The 16,823-nt window shown below is 52.3% G+C and overlaps 4 protein-coding genes across 4 annotated transcripts; 2 read left to right on the top strand and 2 right to left on the bottom strand.

Annotated features, from left to right (window-relative positions):
- Window positions 1-95: 95 nt before the first annotated feature.
- On the bottom strand, window positions 96-4,247 carry UHO2_01517 (putative cytokinesis protein Don1; the record flags this gene model as incomplete). Its single annotated transcript, XM_041553984.1, has 1 exon — window positions 96-4,247. One exon carries the CDS (start codon window positions 4,245-4,247, stop codon window positions 96-98), a length of 4,152 nt encoding a protein of 1,383 aa, XP_041409918.1.
- A 2,622-nt stretch (window positions 4,248-6,869) lies between these two features.
- UHO2_01516 (uncharacterized protein) lies at window positions 6,870-8,036 on the top strand (the record flags this gene model as incomplete). Its single annotated transcript, XM_041553983.1, has 1 exon — window positions 6,870-8,036. The coding sequence occupies one exon, from the start codon at window positions 6,870-6,872 to the stop codon at window positions 8,034-8,036; it is 1,167 nt and encodes a 388-aa protein (XP_041409917.1).
- A 150-nt stretch (window positions 8,037-8,186) lies between these two features.
- On the bottom strand, window positions 8,187-10,622 carry UHO2_01515 (uncharacterized protein; the record flags this gene model as incomplete). The annotated part of the gene is made up of 4 exons (XM_041553982.1): window positions 8,187-9,221; window positions 9,304-9,467; window positions 9,603-9,643; window positions 10,126-10,622. The coding sequence occupies 4 exons, from the start codon at window positions 10,620-10,622 to the stop codon at window positions 8,187-8,189; spliced, it is 1,737 nt and encodes a 578-aa protein (XP_041409916.1).
- Window positions 10,623-11,239: 617 nt separating this feature from the next.
- On the top strand, window positions 11,240-15,124 carry UHO2_01514 (uncharacterized protein; the record flags this gene model as incomplete). Its single annotated transcript, XM_041553981.1, has 1 exon — window positions 11,240-15,124. One exon carries the CDS (start codon window positions 11,240-11,242, stop codon window positions 15,122-15,124), a length of 3,885 nt encoding a protein of 1,294 aa, XP_041409915.1.
- Between the last annotated feature and the right edge of the window lie 1,699 nt (window positions 15,125-16,823).

Here is a 16,823-nt window from a genome sequence, read left to right as displayed (position 1 = left end):
AAAGCTAAGCTATACGAAGTCGAAAACGTAATATCATCAGATCATAACAGAAAACAGATCATAACAGAACACCGCTAGGTTCACCAGGCGCAGCCTTAAACCTTGTTCCCAGTTGCACCACTTCCACTGGTACCAGCATCTAACTGACTCTGGCTCCCACTCGCTGCCAACATCGGTCCATAGACTCTACTCAGTCTGGCCGCGGCACTCAACGGTCTCTTTCTCACCGGTCTCGCTCCCACACCCCCACCATTCGGAGACATAGCATGCAGCATCCACGGCTTGAACCCCTCCCCACTCACCCCTTCCTCCACGCCACCTTGCCCCTCCTCTGCAATAGCTGCACCACCAAAGTATCCTGCATCCATAATACTCCTCTTCCCACTCATCGCACCGGGAGGCAACTCTGATTCGGGAGTAGTCAATCTCGGTGTAACCAACCTGAACGTGCCCGATCCAGAGGTGGCAGCTTGGATGGCGGAATTTCTATGCGGACGGTGTTGAGTGAAGAGACGATGAGCTTCGAGGGCTGACGCGCGGTTGGAGATGACACGTGGTGAGCCTGATGCGACGGGGCCAGCGAGGGATTTGGATCGTGCGGGGAGGATGGGTGGTTGTTGTTGGTGCGAAAGAGGACGGGTGGGAGAGGTGCGAGTGCTGGTGGCGGTTTCGCTGCGTCGTCGATCGAGATGATGCGGTGTGGGAGGCGCGCTTTGCGAAGGTGGCGGAGTGAGATCGGCTGAGCTGGTGGGTGCAGTGGGCGATACGGCTCCATCTCGCAAAGGCCCTGCTTCGGATATGGACATCTCTGGCGGAGGCAAAGTCTCAAATCTCAACGATTTGGATCGGACATTACCACCACCTCCGCCTTTCTTCTTTGCCATCGCTGACTTCCCAGCAACACCTTCAGAAAGTGAGACTGAAGCTATCATCACTTCCACACCCGCACCTGCACTTTCTCCAACAGGCGGTGTCACAGGCGAACCCTGATGACTACCCGCCTCTACATCCGTATCCAGATCTGAAGCAAACCTATACGCACCTAAGGTCTGAGCAACACTGTCATCCGTACTCGTACTCGGAACCAACGGCATCTCCGCAATATCCGGCCCGACCGCATTTGCATCCTCCCCTCCTACTGCTGCTTCACCCTCCTCAGCCGTGTCAGGAGGAAAGACACTATCATAGCAACGATCGCAAGCACGCGCAGGTCGATCCGGCTCACCTTCCTGATAGCTCGGAATGAGGAAAGATCGTTGCGAGCATGTCCTGCACACCACCTGTCCGCATAACCGACAGTGATGCTTGCGACGCCACATGCCAAAAGTCTCCTGGCAGTTGCAGCACTTGTCGGCCCGATTGTCTGGTACCCATACAGGTGCATTGTAGTCTTCCAGCACCCGAAGCGGTGGTGCTGCAGCAGCACCCGAACCGCTTGAAGGCAGCAAGTTGGCCAGGGACAAGTTGGTACCAGCTGTCGGGAACGATGGGAACGACGGCGGACGCAGAAGCAAGTTGGGCAACGAGTCGACACGCGATCGTCGATGCGGTACCGCTGCGCCACGCTCTCGCGAAGCAGACCTCGAGGCGCTACTCTCTCCTCCTTGCTCCTCCGCCGCTTGCTGCGACGACGAAGAAGGCAGCACCACAGCTTTATCTGACCCGATCAAGTTGGTCCCTGCCAAATAGGCACCTAAGCTCTGAGTGCTGAGGCATCGATTGGCAACCTTTGTCGCATCGATCTTGTACAGAGACCTTCTCCTCTCCCTCTTGGCCTCAATACTGTCTTCTTCCGCCTTCAAAGTCCTTCTCGCCGACATGTGATCAGCACGCGCCTCGCGAATGCAATTGACCCAGGCCTCTTTATTAGCCTGACTCTCTGCATAGACCGCAAACGACTTGTCCGGTGTACGGATCTCAAAGCAATGTCGAAGACCCTCATGCATGTTGTCCTCCACACCGACGACGGTGCAGTCGCGAAGCCCGAACTTGTCTCGAAACTGCAATTGATGTCCTGCCAGTGAAAAAATCGCGCCTGCAAGTGGGGTATATGGTTCAGGCACCGACGCAAATCGAGCTCGCGGACCCAATGGAGCGGTATAGCTTGCAGATGGCAGAATCGACTCGATTGGTGACGAAGACGTTGTGGAAGGAGAAGTCATGGTAGGCGACTGAAGCTGTTCTGCCGTGTTACCGGCATACAAGCCTCCACGTTGCGCCAACGCCATCCAAGCAGCAGAAGCTGACTCCATACCGCCCGAGATGGGACTCGCATACATCAAGCAGTCGGTGAATAAGAAGAACTCGCGAGGCTGAATGTTGCGACGACACGTCTTCATCAACGTTCCTCGCTTGATCAGTGCTCTCCCTGGTGCAACGAGCGGCTCTGTGAGACCCTGCAAGCTCTTCTGCAGCCCTAGCATGGTAAGCACCATCTCGTGCTGCCTGACGTTTTCGTTGATGTACGAAGCGACCTGTTCGATCATATGACTTGCCCGCCTGAGGTCGACAAAGTCGGGATGCGTCTCTGGTGTCGACTTGACCAGATCGTCAACCAACAATTTGTATCGCGGGATCCTCTGAACGATGGTCAACAGATGAGCTTGGAACCCAAGCCCATACCCGAAAGCCTGTCGAACGCCACCAGTGGTGGTGGTGACCTTCTCCTTTGCAGCTCGCCTCTGATCCGTCTCTTTGAGGAACTTGGCAAAGGCCTCGTTAGTCTTTTGCTCGTACTCGATACGCTGTAGGGCACTGCTGAAGTTCTTGACGAAGAGCGAGTACATTTTGAGGAAAGGCGCCAGCGTGGCGAGAATGTCGCCGACGCAGTCGACAGAAGCATTCCACTTCATGTCTGTACCTGCCGACTGAGTACGATCTGAGCTCGAAGAGGCAGAGGAAGCAGAATAGCTAGTGACTTGGAGTCGATCTTCAAGCTGGCTAAGCAGTTCTTTGCTAAGCTGAAGAATGTCGTAGAAGTTGGAAAAGATGTCGGACATGGACTTGCGAGACAGAATTGGCGGTGTGCTTGCATTTGCAGCAGCTGGACCTTTGCCTTTACCGAGACTAGCCATCAGTGGCTGATAGTACTCTTGATCGATCAAAGTCAAGCTGGCCACAAAAGATCGTTCTGTGTCGAGAAGCTCGCGTGCGCTACGCTGTCGATGTGCCATAAGAACCGAGGAGTCAACTGGTGGCACAGGTGCCGTGGCTGCGCGTCGAAGGAAGAAGCTCGGGCGTGTGGAGCCTGTTGTGATTGTTGAGTTTGAGCTGGTAGTGCTAGGCCCCCCGCCGTGAGCCGAAGAGGAAACAGACGATGAGAGCAAAGAGACACTATCCGAGGGTGCTTGATCGTTGTATGCTGTCGGACCTTCGTTGGATGAACGTGCATTGGAAGAGTTGCCGATCGAAGAGTTCGAGACGGACCGCTCTGGTATCTGACTCCTTGCGCTACTTCCAGCCATGACGGTGTCCTCCTTTGCGTGCGAGTATGCGCCTGTGGCACTGCGAGTGATGCGCTCGTAGCTGCTGGTGCGTGACTTGGGCATCAATGTAGCAGGCGCAAGGAAGCCCTGCACCATTTCGTCCTCGGGTAAGCTCTCGAAGCTCGAGACACTGGCAACACTAATGCGATGGTTCATGCTTGGCACGATAGGCATGGAAGGACGTCGGTTGGCGAGAGCGCCGCTGTGTGCACTCTGAGCTCGAACGCGTCTCCTCGCTGGGTTGCCCAAACTGCTGCCTGCATCTGCACTACCTGGTGCGTGCTGGCCACTTGAGCTCCTGCTGGAGCTGGGGAAGGTGATGTTGTTGGGGTTGCTCGGAACGAGACCAAGTGCGGATGCAAGGCCTGGACTGAGCAAGTCAGCACACGCTGTCAGCTGCCCTTGAACGTGGCTTCCGGTAGATGCATTAGATGCGACGGATGAGGGACGGGAGGAGGCGAGCGTCGTGGCCGAAATTGGTCTACTGATGGGAGCATGAGCGCCAAAGTAGTCGGCAGAAGAAGCAGCGGATGAGTCGTCCGAGATGATGGAATGCCTCTGCTGTTGCTGAGATGGCTGGATGTTGGTTGAGCAGGCTTTACCGATGACACGCGATGGTGGTGGCATAGAGTCGTTTTGATGCGAGTTGAAGCACTCTGAGGTGGAGAAGGTGGGCAATGGTGCTGTCGATGTCGGCTTGATAGGCGAAGAGGGAAGTGTTGGAAAGGAGATGGAGGAGTCCTGCCTGTGCATGGACTCCATGTCTGGAAGTGGAGCCGTGGGGCCGGCTAGTGAATGTGTTGAGCAAGGGGCGGATGTCCTTGGATTGCTGATGAGGTGTTAAGAGAGATGAGTATGTGTTGTACTGTTATGTAGGATGCTCATGACGCTGGAGTGGGGAGAGGTGCTGGCGTCGGTGCTGTTGTTGACGATGGTTAGACAATGGCTGTATGCAAGCCGGGTCCGATCCTTGGGTTCAAAGCCGATAGAGCGGCCAATTTCAAAGTTGGGGATGATTGAATGCTGGCTGGCTGCGAATGCAAAGGTTGCGAAAGTGCAAGGTTGAATGTGAGGCGCGAAATTCCGGGGAGGGGGGGGGGGGGTTGTATGGTTGCTGACGAACAAGACAAAACGGGGGGGATTGATGTGTAGGTATGATGGCCGGTAGGATGATGATGATGGTGAGAGTGAGCGAGAGCTGAGCCAAGATCGAATCGACTCGACTCGACTCTCAAGGGTGGGGCGCCAAGTGTTGGTCTAAATTGACACACAAAGCCGAGGCCCACTTTGCCTTCACCAGCAAGCCTAGCCAAAAATGAGGACGCGACCCGGGAACAGGCGAAAACACACGCGGGTTCCTTAGTGACTGCCTATCTGCTGCTGCACTTTTTTTCTTTTCCATGGAACTGCGTGCATGTGTTGGCATTTGCATCTCACTCTGAAAGAAATAGAATACAAAAATGAGAATAAAAAGAGGTAAAGGAACCTGAGTGTGTTTGCTTGCAACGGGAGAGACCGAGAAAAGGGGCTGAATTTCGCGGGATGAGTTCATTCACCCTCTTTCCATCCATTCACAAAGAGATTGGCTGAAAGAAACTGGAAGATGAGATCCGAGACGACCGAAAGAGCATCTCACTGCAGGGGCAAAGGCAAAGCAGTTTCTTGATTTGATCTCATTGAAGCATGGCCCCCCTTAAAAGGGGGTATCAAACGTTTTGTGTTATTAGAAACACATGTTTCTCGATTTTGACATGTTTTGATTTCGCATAAAAATATTATGTAAGCTCACCCAAAATTGAAAAGAGGAGAAAGAAAAAAGAAAAAAGAAAAGAAAAAAGAAAAGAAAAAACATGTTTCTGAAAACACGCCTCCGGACCAGGTAAAATGACCGGCAATGTATTTAATAAGATACATGTTATATCTAACCAATTGCCACCTTTGTTCGCAAATGTGTTTTTAGAAAGACACCATTTTTGAGTGCTCAAAAATGGGAAAAATACGTCAAAATCGAGAAACACGTGTTTCTAAAAACACTCAAATTTTGATACCCCCTCGTATCAAGAACATGAACCCCTGAGTTTGGTTTTCTTTAGACTTGTCAGCACGTCAACGCTGCCTTCCTTCTTCGCACTCCTCGTCCGCTTGGCCGACTTGGATTATGGTAAGCAGGCATAGCTCGACTCGGGAGTGCCCAAGTCGATTTGGAAGCTGTCACTTTCATGTCGTCCAACCCTCCGACAACACCTCTTACCCCCCAGATGAAAAGTGACTTGTTGCGACACCCTTCTCGACATGCCTTACAATGATCCAGTTGACAAGTGAGACGTGCATGCTGTTGGTCAATGCCCTCTAAACTGCAAAGGAGAGATGCAAAGCACGGGTTGCAGCAATGCAGATTCATCTGACGGGCCTCTTTACGCTTTCCCGTCCCTCCTGAACAGTAGTGAGGGATCTGTTTGTGAGCCTACAGCTTGTTCGGATCATACATGCATATTCTGAGACATGGAAAAGGGGCAGAGCGTTGTCAAGCACAGCACAGCCAAATTTCGCTTTTTTCGGTCATGGCCTTACGACGATTGCTCGCTCGAATTAGAGCTTTGACTCGATCATACCCCCCCGGGTTAGCTAGTCGTGAGAGAGAGAAACGATCGATGATTTTTCTTTTCAGGAGTCTGAGCTTTGTCATGCAGCGTTGGAACGCGATTGAAGCTGGTCGGGATGGCCGATTACTCCCGCTGCCAATGAGAAAGCAGACTTTCGCTCGATCCGATACGATATTCGGTCCAACTCTGCTCATCTCCTCGACAACGCTCACGAGTAGAAGTGGTAGCGTGAGAAAGACCTCCACGCCATGTACAACTCAAACCTTGCTGGTGGCAGTACGAAAAGCATAACCCAAATCACTAATCGCAGGGTCAAGAGGTCCCTACAGAAGAATGGAACCTATCGGAAAGACTTCCGACCAAGACTCTTGACTGCATCGACATATTGCTGCTGATCGGATCCCTAATCACATTTTCGAAGCGCTGTTAAATCACAAACTCATTTAATTTTTGTGTGGTGTTGGTGATTGTGGTGTAACATTTAAATTCAAAGCCTCCACATTGCGGGGTCAGCTGCAATTGTTGACAGCCTTCACAGTCATTCAACTTTACGCGAGAGACACCGACGCGCTTCCGGTACCACAGCAGTCAAGCCGTATTGCGAGACGGATGAGTAATAATGGTTGGGCGTCATTCTCGTTTCGGAAGCCATGCATTCTTCTTACTCTGTCTGTGCGCAGTAACTTATCGGAAGCTTGCTCAGCAACAGGATCAAGAGCAACTGAGCAGACACCACCATCATCTCTACACTAACTGCTGATCGCTTGCAGAAGTTGCAAAGATGGTAGTTACCAGAAGACAAGCCTCCGGAGATCAACAAAAGTCGCAAGGCTCGGCTGCTGATACTAAAGGCACCAAGCGCCAGAACAACCAGGTCAAGTCCGAAGAGCCTGAGAAGCAGGAACAAGCCGCCGACGACGATGACTCCAAAGCTGGCAACACCAAGGCCAAAGACTCGGAAGAACCAGCTCCCAAGAAACCAAAAACCTCAACCGCAATCAAGAATTCGGACATGGACTCTATCCTCGAAGTCCAGCAATCCGAGCTCGAATCTCACTCCGACGCTCTTACCTGGCTCCATTCCTCTGCTGCTTGGACCCTATCTCACCCTGACATTCCTGATGGCAAAGGCGAAAAGGACACAGCCGAAGAAGGAGGAGAAACTGTCCGGACCCCACCCGAGCCATACGAGAACAAACGAGCCGGCGCCGATGCAGAAGGGCATCTCTCCTTCCCCAACTCCGATCTTACCGCTTTTCAGACTCTACTTTGTGCAATTCTGCTCAGCAAGCCCATCTCTCACCAACTTGGATTGCGCACAATCGAGACGCTCCTTAACAAGCCCTACTATTTTCGCAGTGCTAAAGATCTCATCGATGCAGGAAACGAAGGTCGTCGGGCAGGTCTTTGGGAAGCTAGAACTCGACACAAGGAGAAGACTGCCGTCCAACTCGGTTCGCTTGCTGAAGGAATCGTTTCCCTCTGCGGCGAAGATACCGACTCCCAGGACAACTTGCGTCCTATCCTTGACAAAGCCCTTTCTCAGGCCTCAAACAAAGACGACTCGTTCGAAGTAGCAGAACAAATCAAAGCAGTCCTCACAAAGGAAATCAACGGGTTGGGTCCCGGTGGAGTCGAAATCTTCCTGCGGCGAGTTCAATCTCAGTGGGGAGCTGTTTTCCCTTTCGCCGACGATAGAGCTCTTATTGCTGCGGTCAAGTTCGATCTGATCAGTGAAGGGGATTTGGAGAAGGGTAAGGAACATGCGACAAAGAAGCTGGCCGAACAGGTGGCTGAGCATGTGGGCTTCCCAATTGAGGACGGAAAGAAGGAGGAGGATGAAGAGGCAGAGTGTGGAAGGTGGTGGTTTGTGAGGACGTTGGATGTTTTGATCGGGTTGGACATCGAGAAGAAGATTGATGAAGCTGCTAAGCAGGCCAAGGGTTAGAGCAAGTAAAGTGTATCCCGTGCTCCTGTCCCTTTGAGCAATAGAACTTGTTGCTCCTCGTGCTAGTCATCAGTGCATGTTTGTGAGACGAGACCATCAGAATCCACGAGAGGCGCTGAACTACATGGGCAAGCTGAGAAGCTACAAAGCTCAGTACCTGTTGCGACTTCCGCCATCATACCTCCCGTTCCCACCCTGCCTGTTCGGACTTCTCTCTCTAGAATGTCCTCCACCAGACGGACCAGTAGGAATACTAGTTGACCTCGGAGACCTCTCCCTATCATAACCTTCTCCCTGCTTCCTTCCTCCCCCATTGCCACCCATATGACTTCCCCCTCTCTGAAACCTGTTCGACGAGCCTCTCTCATCCCCAGCCGGGCCCGATGAACCGCCCCTCTGAGCATTCACCATATTCGGACTCATCGCACCAGCCATGTTAGTCGGACTCATATTCCCCATCGCCCCCATCCCCATCATCGCACTCATATCCATCCCTCCCGCTCCGCCCATACTAGCCATCATCTGTTGCCAAGCCATCGGATTCCACTGTCCCCCCATTCCACCCGCCGCACCTCCCCAACCCATACTCTGATACATCTGTGCCATTGCCGCAGGATCAAACCCTCCCATCATAGGGTTCGTCTGCCCTGCTGCTCCCCAGTTGTTTCCTCCTCCGTAACCTCCACCAGCATTATCATTATTGCTGTTGTAACTACGCTGATTATTCCTCCCATGGCCGAGATACCCCGTATTGGCATTGATTTCAGGATTATCCACCCTCTGCTGTCTTCTCATCTGCAGTGATTGCGGATCGTTCTTACTCTGTGCGCGCTTCACATCTACCTCCTTCCCATCAAACACGATTGGGTGGGTATTGAGAACCGTCTGCAACGACGCATCATCAACATAGGTTAAAAAGCCGAATCCACGGGGCTTACCCGTCTCGCGATCCATCATACACGTGCATTCGGAAAGCGGTCCGAATTGTTCAAAGAACTGACGGAAGGTTACGGGTGTTATCGATGCAGGAAGTCCACCGACGAAAAGCTTTTGTCCACCGGAAGAAGGGGCGGAAAAGTTGGTGTTGATGTTGTAGTTGTTGCCACCAGAGGGATGTTGTTGCTGTTGTTGACCTTGATGGGAGCCTCCACCTTGTGGGCGTGGGATTGCTCGTTTTGGATCGATCTGGAGCATCGAAGGATAGAGAATTGGATTGAGTGAGTTTTGTACGACAGCGAGGAAGGGCAAGGGACGAGAGGACACGTACGACTTTACCATCAAGATAATGCTCTCGCACCATGACAGTGTTGACTGCTTTAGGATCGACAAAGTTGAGGAAGGCGAAACCTCGAGAGCGACCGGTAAGGTTGTCGCGCATGATGGTACAGTGACCGATCTCGCCGAATTGGGAGAAGTAGCGGCGGAGAGAATCTACGGGCGCCATCAAACCGTTAAGCAGACAGAATCGAGACAACGATGTATCAGCACACGTTCAAAGTTGAACCTTGCAAAATGCAGTAGATGTGGAATGCACCGTCATTCCGACATGCAAAGGTGGATAATTACCTTCAGTAGTGTCCCAGTTGAGACCTCCGACAAACATTTTTCTGTTTCATCATCAAACCATCAAGCGGCGTATCGAGTCGAGCCAACCGAGTGTGGATTGTGCGTTGTGCAACAGATTGACATTCCATCATCGAGGATGTATATGTGCGTGCCGAAGAAGTGTTATGAAGTTGCGATTGGACATAAATGGACGACGATGGTGATATCACGTAATTGTTACGATGATGATGGTGACGATGATGACGAAGATATGATAAAAGTGAAGCAGTATCGTATGTGGTCAATGAGCTGTCTAAGTAAGTGCTGTGATAGATTGGTGCAGTCTTGACTACAAGACCAAGATGGAATGATCTACAAGGGCGCTAGCAATAGCGTGACGAGCCGGATGGTCATGCCTGCCGCATCGTTAAGCTTTCTCTCTTCCCGTTGCGGAAGAGGCAATCTTGATCCAGCGGCAAGCAGCAAGCAGTATCGTTGCACGTTTTCGAGTCAGCGAACAAAGTCTAGGAATCATTTTACTCACCCTTCTTCAGGCATCTCATGCGGCATCACTGCTCTGTTCTCTCCGCCCTCTCCTCCCTGCCCTCCTGCTTCACCATTGCTATACGCATCATTCTGCTCAGCACCCTGCTGAGCACTGTTGTGGCTCGCAGGCGTTAGATCCCTTACATCACTCTGCGAGTGAGCTGCGGATGCTGCAGGTGGAGGGATGAAGCTTCCTTTGATCTGCAAACCTGTGTCTTGCTGCTGCTGCTGCTGTTGCTGCTGCGTCGAGGAGGGAGGAGGGATGAAAGAGCCTCCGCTGCCCGCATTGGGCTTGTCGTACGTCTTGCCGTTGCTTCCATCCTTCTGGTTGTCGTTCTTGTCGTCGTGGTTGGTGTGGTCGTCCACGTACCCGATGGGATCCTGTTCGTCACCTTCATGAACTTGGCTACCGAGGTCTACGACATCGCCTGATCCAGCGCCGTCGCCACCGTAGAGATCGGCGTAGAGATCGTCTGTGTCTTCTTGACTGGCCATCTTGTCGTGTACTTGCTGGATGAAGTAATGAAGAAAAGCGAAGATGCGAAAAATGAGACCCTGAAGAAGAGACTCGGCTTGCAGCTGCAACGCCTTGGACAAATTCTGGCCCAGGCTCGGTCACGTGATTATATCGATCTAACATCTTTCTGCTAGGATGTCATTCTGGCCGGCATGCTTTCCGATACCCTTACCCTCGCTGCACAACATCGCGTCAATGGCACAGTCTGACTTTTTTGAGGTGCAGTAAGGCATGGACGAGTAGCAACAGCGGCAGGTCGAACTATGTTTGCGAGGGGACAAGAACAAAAAGAGCTCTTGACAACAAGAAGCCGGCAAAAGAAATGGCCGGTGTTCCCGGCCCGGGTTGAAAGCACGTTTTCACTTCTGGTGACTGCTCTGTGCAACGTCGAATTTCTCCACACTCTTCTCGTTTCGTCTGATTGGACCCCATCAAGGCGCTCAGGCCGCCACCGCCGCTTTCATTCACTCAACCTCCTCGCCGGAAGGAATTGAAGCAGGTGTCAGACATCCGAGCTCAACTTGCCTTCTCCACACCATCACCTTAGAGCCCAGAAATCAGCATTGCAGGCTTGATTCCTCTTGCTCGCTCCAAAATGACAATACCGGCGATGCCATCCGGCGACCTCATCGTCGACCTCGTCGTCGGTGAGCGAGAGGCTGTCTCTGATCAGCTCGTAGCTCTCTCCCCAGCTCTCTGTTCTATCTTGCAGCCAAGTACCTCCAAGCAAGCATCCACAACCACAACCACACCAGTTGCAGAGAAGATAAGCATCAGCCTCCGCCCGACGTCAAACCGCACTCTAGGCATCTCCAGCATCCCCTCCCTAGCCATTTACGCAGTCAAGAGCACCCACGAAACCTCAGGACTATGGATCGAAGCTTCGAAAGCCGTCGCTAGCATCCTTAACGCTTCATCCCGCAGCCACCGCTCAGACAAAGGCAGACAGGTTTTAGTCGAGAAGCTCACTCTGTTCGATGCCTCGCTTGTGTACCTCCAAGCAACCTCACAAACCAGCTACGATAATGCGGACAGCTCTCAAGACGAGCTTGTCCGACAGCTAGATGGCAAGGTCTTACGCCAAGGTCAAATTATCCGACTGCAGCTAGGAGCAACAGTAGTACCGCTGAGAGTGGCAATGCTTGAGCCATTGCTGCAAGGGGTGTTTTCGGCGGACAAGTCGGATGTGTTGCTTACTCTGCAAAGCGGAGCAGCAGAAGAGGATGGGTTGGAGCAGTCGATGGTTTCGAGCGCGTCAGAGGATTCGTTCTCGATAGCGGGTAGTGAAACTGAGGCGGGTGCCGATGAGAAGGGTGATAGTGGGGATGAGGTGGGAGATGAGGACGATTTGGAGATCGATGAAAGGTTCCTGGCGCAAACGGTGTTGGAGGATTTCTCCAATCTGGAGATCTCCATCGATCCTGCTTCCACAGCAAAAGCAGACGGACAACGGAGCAAGGAGAGCAAAGTAAAAAGGTGCTCACTGCACCAACTGCAAGATCCTTCCTCCATCACAGCCGCCATTTCACATTGGTTCGCGCAAGCCTCTTCGACCGAATCCAACTCGCTAATGGGCAGTGCATCGGACAACATCGACGAAGAAAACGTAATTCTCGCAAGCGAAAGAGACATGGCCTCTCTCGGCGCGTTCAACGGTGACTGGGTCGCTGCTTCCCCTGACACCAATCCTTCTTCCACTCGCCTCGTCCGCATTTTTTCCTCCCAAGACCTTCCCCATTCCTCCTCATCATCTCGGAGCCTGGGAGTGCACATGTCGCCCATTTTAGCACAGAACATTCTCAGAGACGCCGTCTTCTCCCCTTCCTCCACCGCCAACGCCTCTAGCCTCATCTTACGCATCCTTGGCTCGTGCCCAAGCGACACCCAACCCGAGGTCTCCGCTCTCGTCCGCTCCTGCCCCGTCCCCATACCTTTCGCCGAGAGCTTACGCATCGCTCGAGTAGCCGGACCACTCAGCGTCGACCGCGCCTACCAAGGACTGTTCCTCGAGGCTCTCCGAACGTTTTTCGAGGACAGACGTCGCATTTGCCGAAACGGAGATTTGATCGCTGTTGCTATCGAAGCGTCTAAAGCGAGGTTCGTTGCTCGTGAAGCCGAACAAGACGCTCCTGATGCGGAGAATGACGATATACATGATCTTGAACTTCCCTCTTCGAGCAGTGCTAAGACGGCAACGGTGTATTTCAAGGTCACCGATCTCAGGAGCGAGCTAGTAGCACCCGACGCAGCAACAAACGGAAAGACAGCGAGGGATGAAGCTACAAGAGCACTATCGTTGCAAGGCAGAATGGGTCAGTTGGGATGCATTGTGGATCCACATGTGACGAACATGGTTCAGACTGGTGTTGAACATTGTCGCGTAGTCGACTGCGATCGGTGGTTGGGTGTTTATTCCGACACTCCTACTCTGCCGAGCCATTTTACGAATCCGGAACAGCAGAAACTGGTCGCACCACTGGTCGCACCCTCCAGCCCTTATGCTACACTCTCCTCACTCCTCAACGCGACGCTGCAACCCAACGCTAGTCGATTCAACCTGCATCTTTCTGTTCTGCTCAAAGGCGCACGTGGATGTGGTAAACGCACGGTCACTCGCTGGGTCGCCAAATCGGCTGGAGTACAACTCGTCGAATTGGACTGCTTTGACGTTATCTCGGATACCGATGTTCGAACCGAAGGAATGCTCCGTGCGCGGTTCTCGAAAGCTGCGGAATGCGCACCGTGTATCTTCCTCCTTCGTAACATCGAAGCACTAGCGCGGAAAAGTCAAGCACTGGAGACTGGACAAGAACCACCCCTTGCAACTGCACTAGCTAGCTGCTTCGAAGAGCTTTGGAGCGTGAGAGGTACGATGCCAGTGGCGGTATTCGGTACGGCTTCCGAGCCTGACAAGTGTCCGTCGGGTGTCCTCGGGTATTTCAAGCATGAAGTGACATTTGGTGCACCAAACGAAGCGGAAAGAAGGGCGATGCTGGAGATCACGATGCAAGGAAGTGTGCTGGGACCAGATGTGGAGTTGAAAGGGCTAGCGACACAGACGGCTGCACTTGTGGCTGCGGATTTGGTCAATCTTGCTTCTCGGTCGAGACTGGCTTCCGTATCAAGGGTTAGGAAAGCACCGCCTTCCTCAGCGAGTAGTGTTGTTTCGGATAGGGATCTGTTCCTCGGAGGACTAGCTATCACGGGTGAGGATTTGGATGCGGCGCTCAACAAAGCTCGATCTTCTTACTCGGAGTCCATTGGCGCGCCTAAGATCCCTAATGTTACATGGGACGACGTTGGTGGATTGGCTGCAGTCAAATCTGATATCCTGGATACGATTCAGCTTCCGCTCGAGCATCCTGAACTTTTCAGTGACGGACTTAAGAAACGCTCTGGTATTCTACTCTACGGCCCGCCAGGTACGGGCAAGACACTCCTCGCCAAAGCAGTCGCTACATCCTGCTCGCTCAACTTCTTCTCCGTCAAAGGTCCCGAGCTGTTGAACATGTACATTGGTGAATCCGAAGCCAACGTCCGTCGGGTGTTCCAGCGGGCAAGGGATGCCAAACCCTGCGTGATCTTTTTCGACGAACTCGATTCCGTTGCTCCTAAGCGTGGCAATCAAGGTGACAGTGGTGGTGTGATGGATCGCATTGTTTCTCAACTTTTGGCAGAATTAGACGGTATGGCGGGTAGCAGCGAAGGAACGGACGTGTTTGTAATCGGTGCTACCAACCGACCTGACTTGCTCGATCCAGCTCTCCTCCGACCTGGACGTTTCGACCGAATGCTATACCTCAGTGTTAGCGAAACTCACGCTGCACAGCTAAACATCCTTCAAGCTCTCACTCGCAAGTTCAAACTAGACCCCGACGTCGGAGATCTGAGCTGTATTGCGGATCAATGCCCTTTCAACTTGACGGGTGCAGACTTTTACGCGTTGTGTTCGGACGCGATGTTGAAAGCGATGACTAGGAAGGCAAGTGAAGTAGATGCGAGGATTGAAGAGATTAACAAGGAGGGTGGGAGGAAGGGACATCCTCATCCGATTACTGCTCAGTATTATCTTGCGGAAATGGCGAAAGCGGAGGAGATAGAGGTGAAGGTGAATAGAAGAGATTTTGAAGGAGCATTAAGGGAGTTGACTCCAAGTGTTAGTGAACAGGAAATGGAACATTACAGAGAGGTGCAGGCTAAATTTAGTGCGCCGAAGAAAGAAAAGGGTGGGGAAGCGGAGGGAGAGAAGAAGGGGAAGGGGAAGGGGAAGGGGAAGGGGGTGATGGGGGAGGAACAGTTGATGGCGATGATGAAAGCGGCACGGAATGGCAATGGGGTGGTATCGAGGGATGTGCTTTCCCAGCAGGCGGCGGCGGAAGATGGGATGAAGGGAAGGAATGAGGAGGAGCAAGAAGAGCAGGAGGAAGTGGCTGCAGAGGCTCGTAGGAAGGCTAAAGGGAAAGGGAAAGCTTCTTCTTGATCGTCCTCCGCCCTCCGCCCTCCCTTGCACTCTCAGCATCACTGATCACAAATCTCAATCAACCCTAATAAGTTAGATTGACAAGTTCGTGTGACTTGCTTTCGCGATCATCAACCAACCTCGCACTGTTGAGCAGTCAGCATCAACGCGTGCAGAAGCATCATTTTTGTTGTAGGGCGTGCGGCGAATAGCGTTGGTCACAAGTATCGATTGCGATGATGCTTCAGAACTATGTACAAGGCAATGACTAGTATATATGTAGATCTCTCCAGGACTCTGTGTATGTATGTGCGACACAGTGGTATGTTCAGGCTGAGACGTAGCGGGGAAACTATCTGGTCCGGACCAACATGATGTGGATCCAAGTAAGTGAAGATGGCGGCGATGTGAGATCGAACTAGAGCTTACATGGTTTTACTATTTTCATTGAGGTTAAGCGTCTATCCGAGCTTCTGCTCCACAGATGGTTGCACCAGTCTCGCACCATATAGGAAAGTAGGAAGGAAGTTGGGACGCGTAAACAGATCGATCCACATGTGTTGCATCGTCGATGACATCTTAGAGGAGAAAGACAGTTCACAACGTTAGCTTGCATTGAGTTGCAGGGTGCAGATATTTGGCGCCTGTTCGCTAAGCGACAAGCAAGCCACAATGATCTTCGATACAAACAAGGTCGTTAGGTCCGCAAGACGATCATTCCGAATTTCCTCAATCTCACTTGGGAATGATGTGAAGCAAAGACCGACTTTGCCTGCATGCAGAACCAAAACCGGCCGACATGAAGACCATCGGACTGTCTTCAGCTGTCAACATCAGCAGAGCAATTAAGATTGGCAGCTTCACGATCGATCTGCAATCTTCGATGGGCTCCTTTACCCTCGGCTATCATTTCACGCGGTGTTGGTAAAGAGAAGCCGTCGGAATACAAGAAGAGCAGTTTTCTGTTTGACTTGACATGAAAAGCTTGGCATCTCAAAAAAATTCTTGGCGAATCTTTCCAACCGCCGATTCGATGGATTGCTGCTAATCGACTTTGTGGTCGAGGGTCGGATAGGGTACAGATCTGCAGTACTAGCAGAGACGGTTGTGTAAGCGTACAGAAGATGGGTCGTGTGGTAATGGCAAGTTTCGACGCCGACTCGACAAGACCATCAAGCTGCGGTCTTAAGCTTGCTGTCACAGATTCTGCGTCGATGTCAATGTTGCCCGCCGATGTCAGATCTTTAAGCTTTGCCGGCCGTCGAAGCTTTGCACGAAAGCCTCGTCGTTGCACGGAAGTCGCTTTCCAACACGTCTGCTCAACCCTTCCGAGGGACAAAAACCGGCAGTGCAACCTCAAGCGAGCGGGAAAGCACACACAAACAGCGGTACCTAAGTCAATTGACGGATGCGAGCATGCTGCTGTGGAGAAGCAAGCGTTCCACTGCCACACGTCGGTCAATTGGAAGCAGTGATGCAGGTTAAGGCTGGAATTCTGGCGACTAAAGTTGTTCAGCCCGCGAAAATCGCTCGTTGGCGGGCGCTGTGTTCATGCTGGCAAGCCAACAGTGCGGGTTGTGATGGTTGTGCCTCAAGCTTGTAAAGGGGGTTTTCATCGGCTTTCGAAGGTATAAGGTGTGGAGCAACGAGTGCTGGTTGCTGGCACGCGATAGAATCAAGAGTCGAGCCAGCCGAGAGCGTTGCAAGGCTATGGACGCTA

The sequence above is a fragment of the Ustilago hordei genome (assembly GCF_900519145.1).
Source record: "Ustilago hordei strain Uho2 genome assembly, contig: UHO2_contig_02, whole genome shotgun sequence".
NCBI lineage: Eukaryota > Fungi > Basidiomycota > Ustilaginomycetes > Ustilaginales > Ustilaginaceae > Ustilago > Ustilago hordei.
This window is presented reverse-complemented; position numbering and strand designations above follow the sequence as displayed.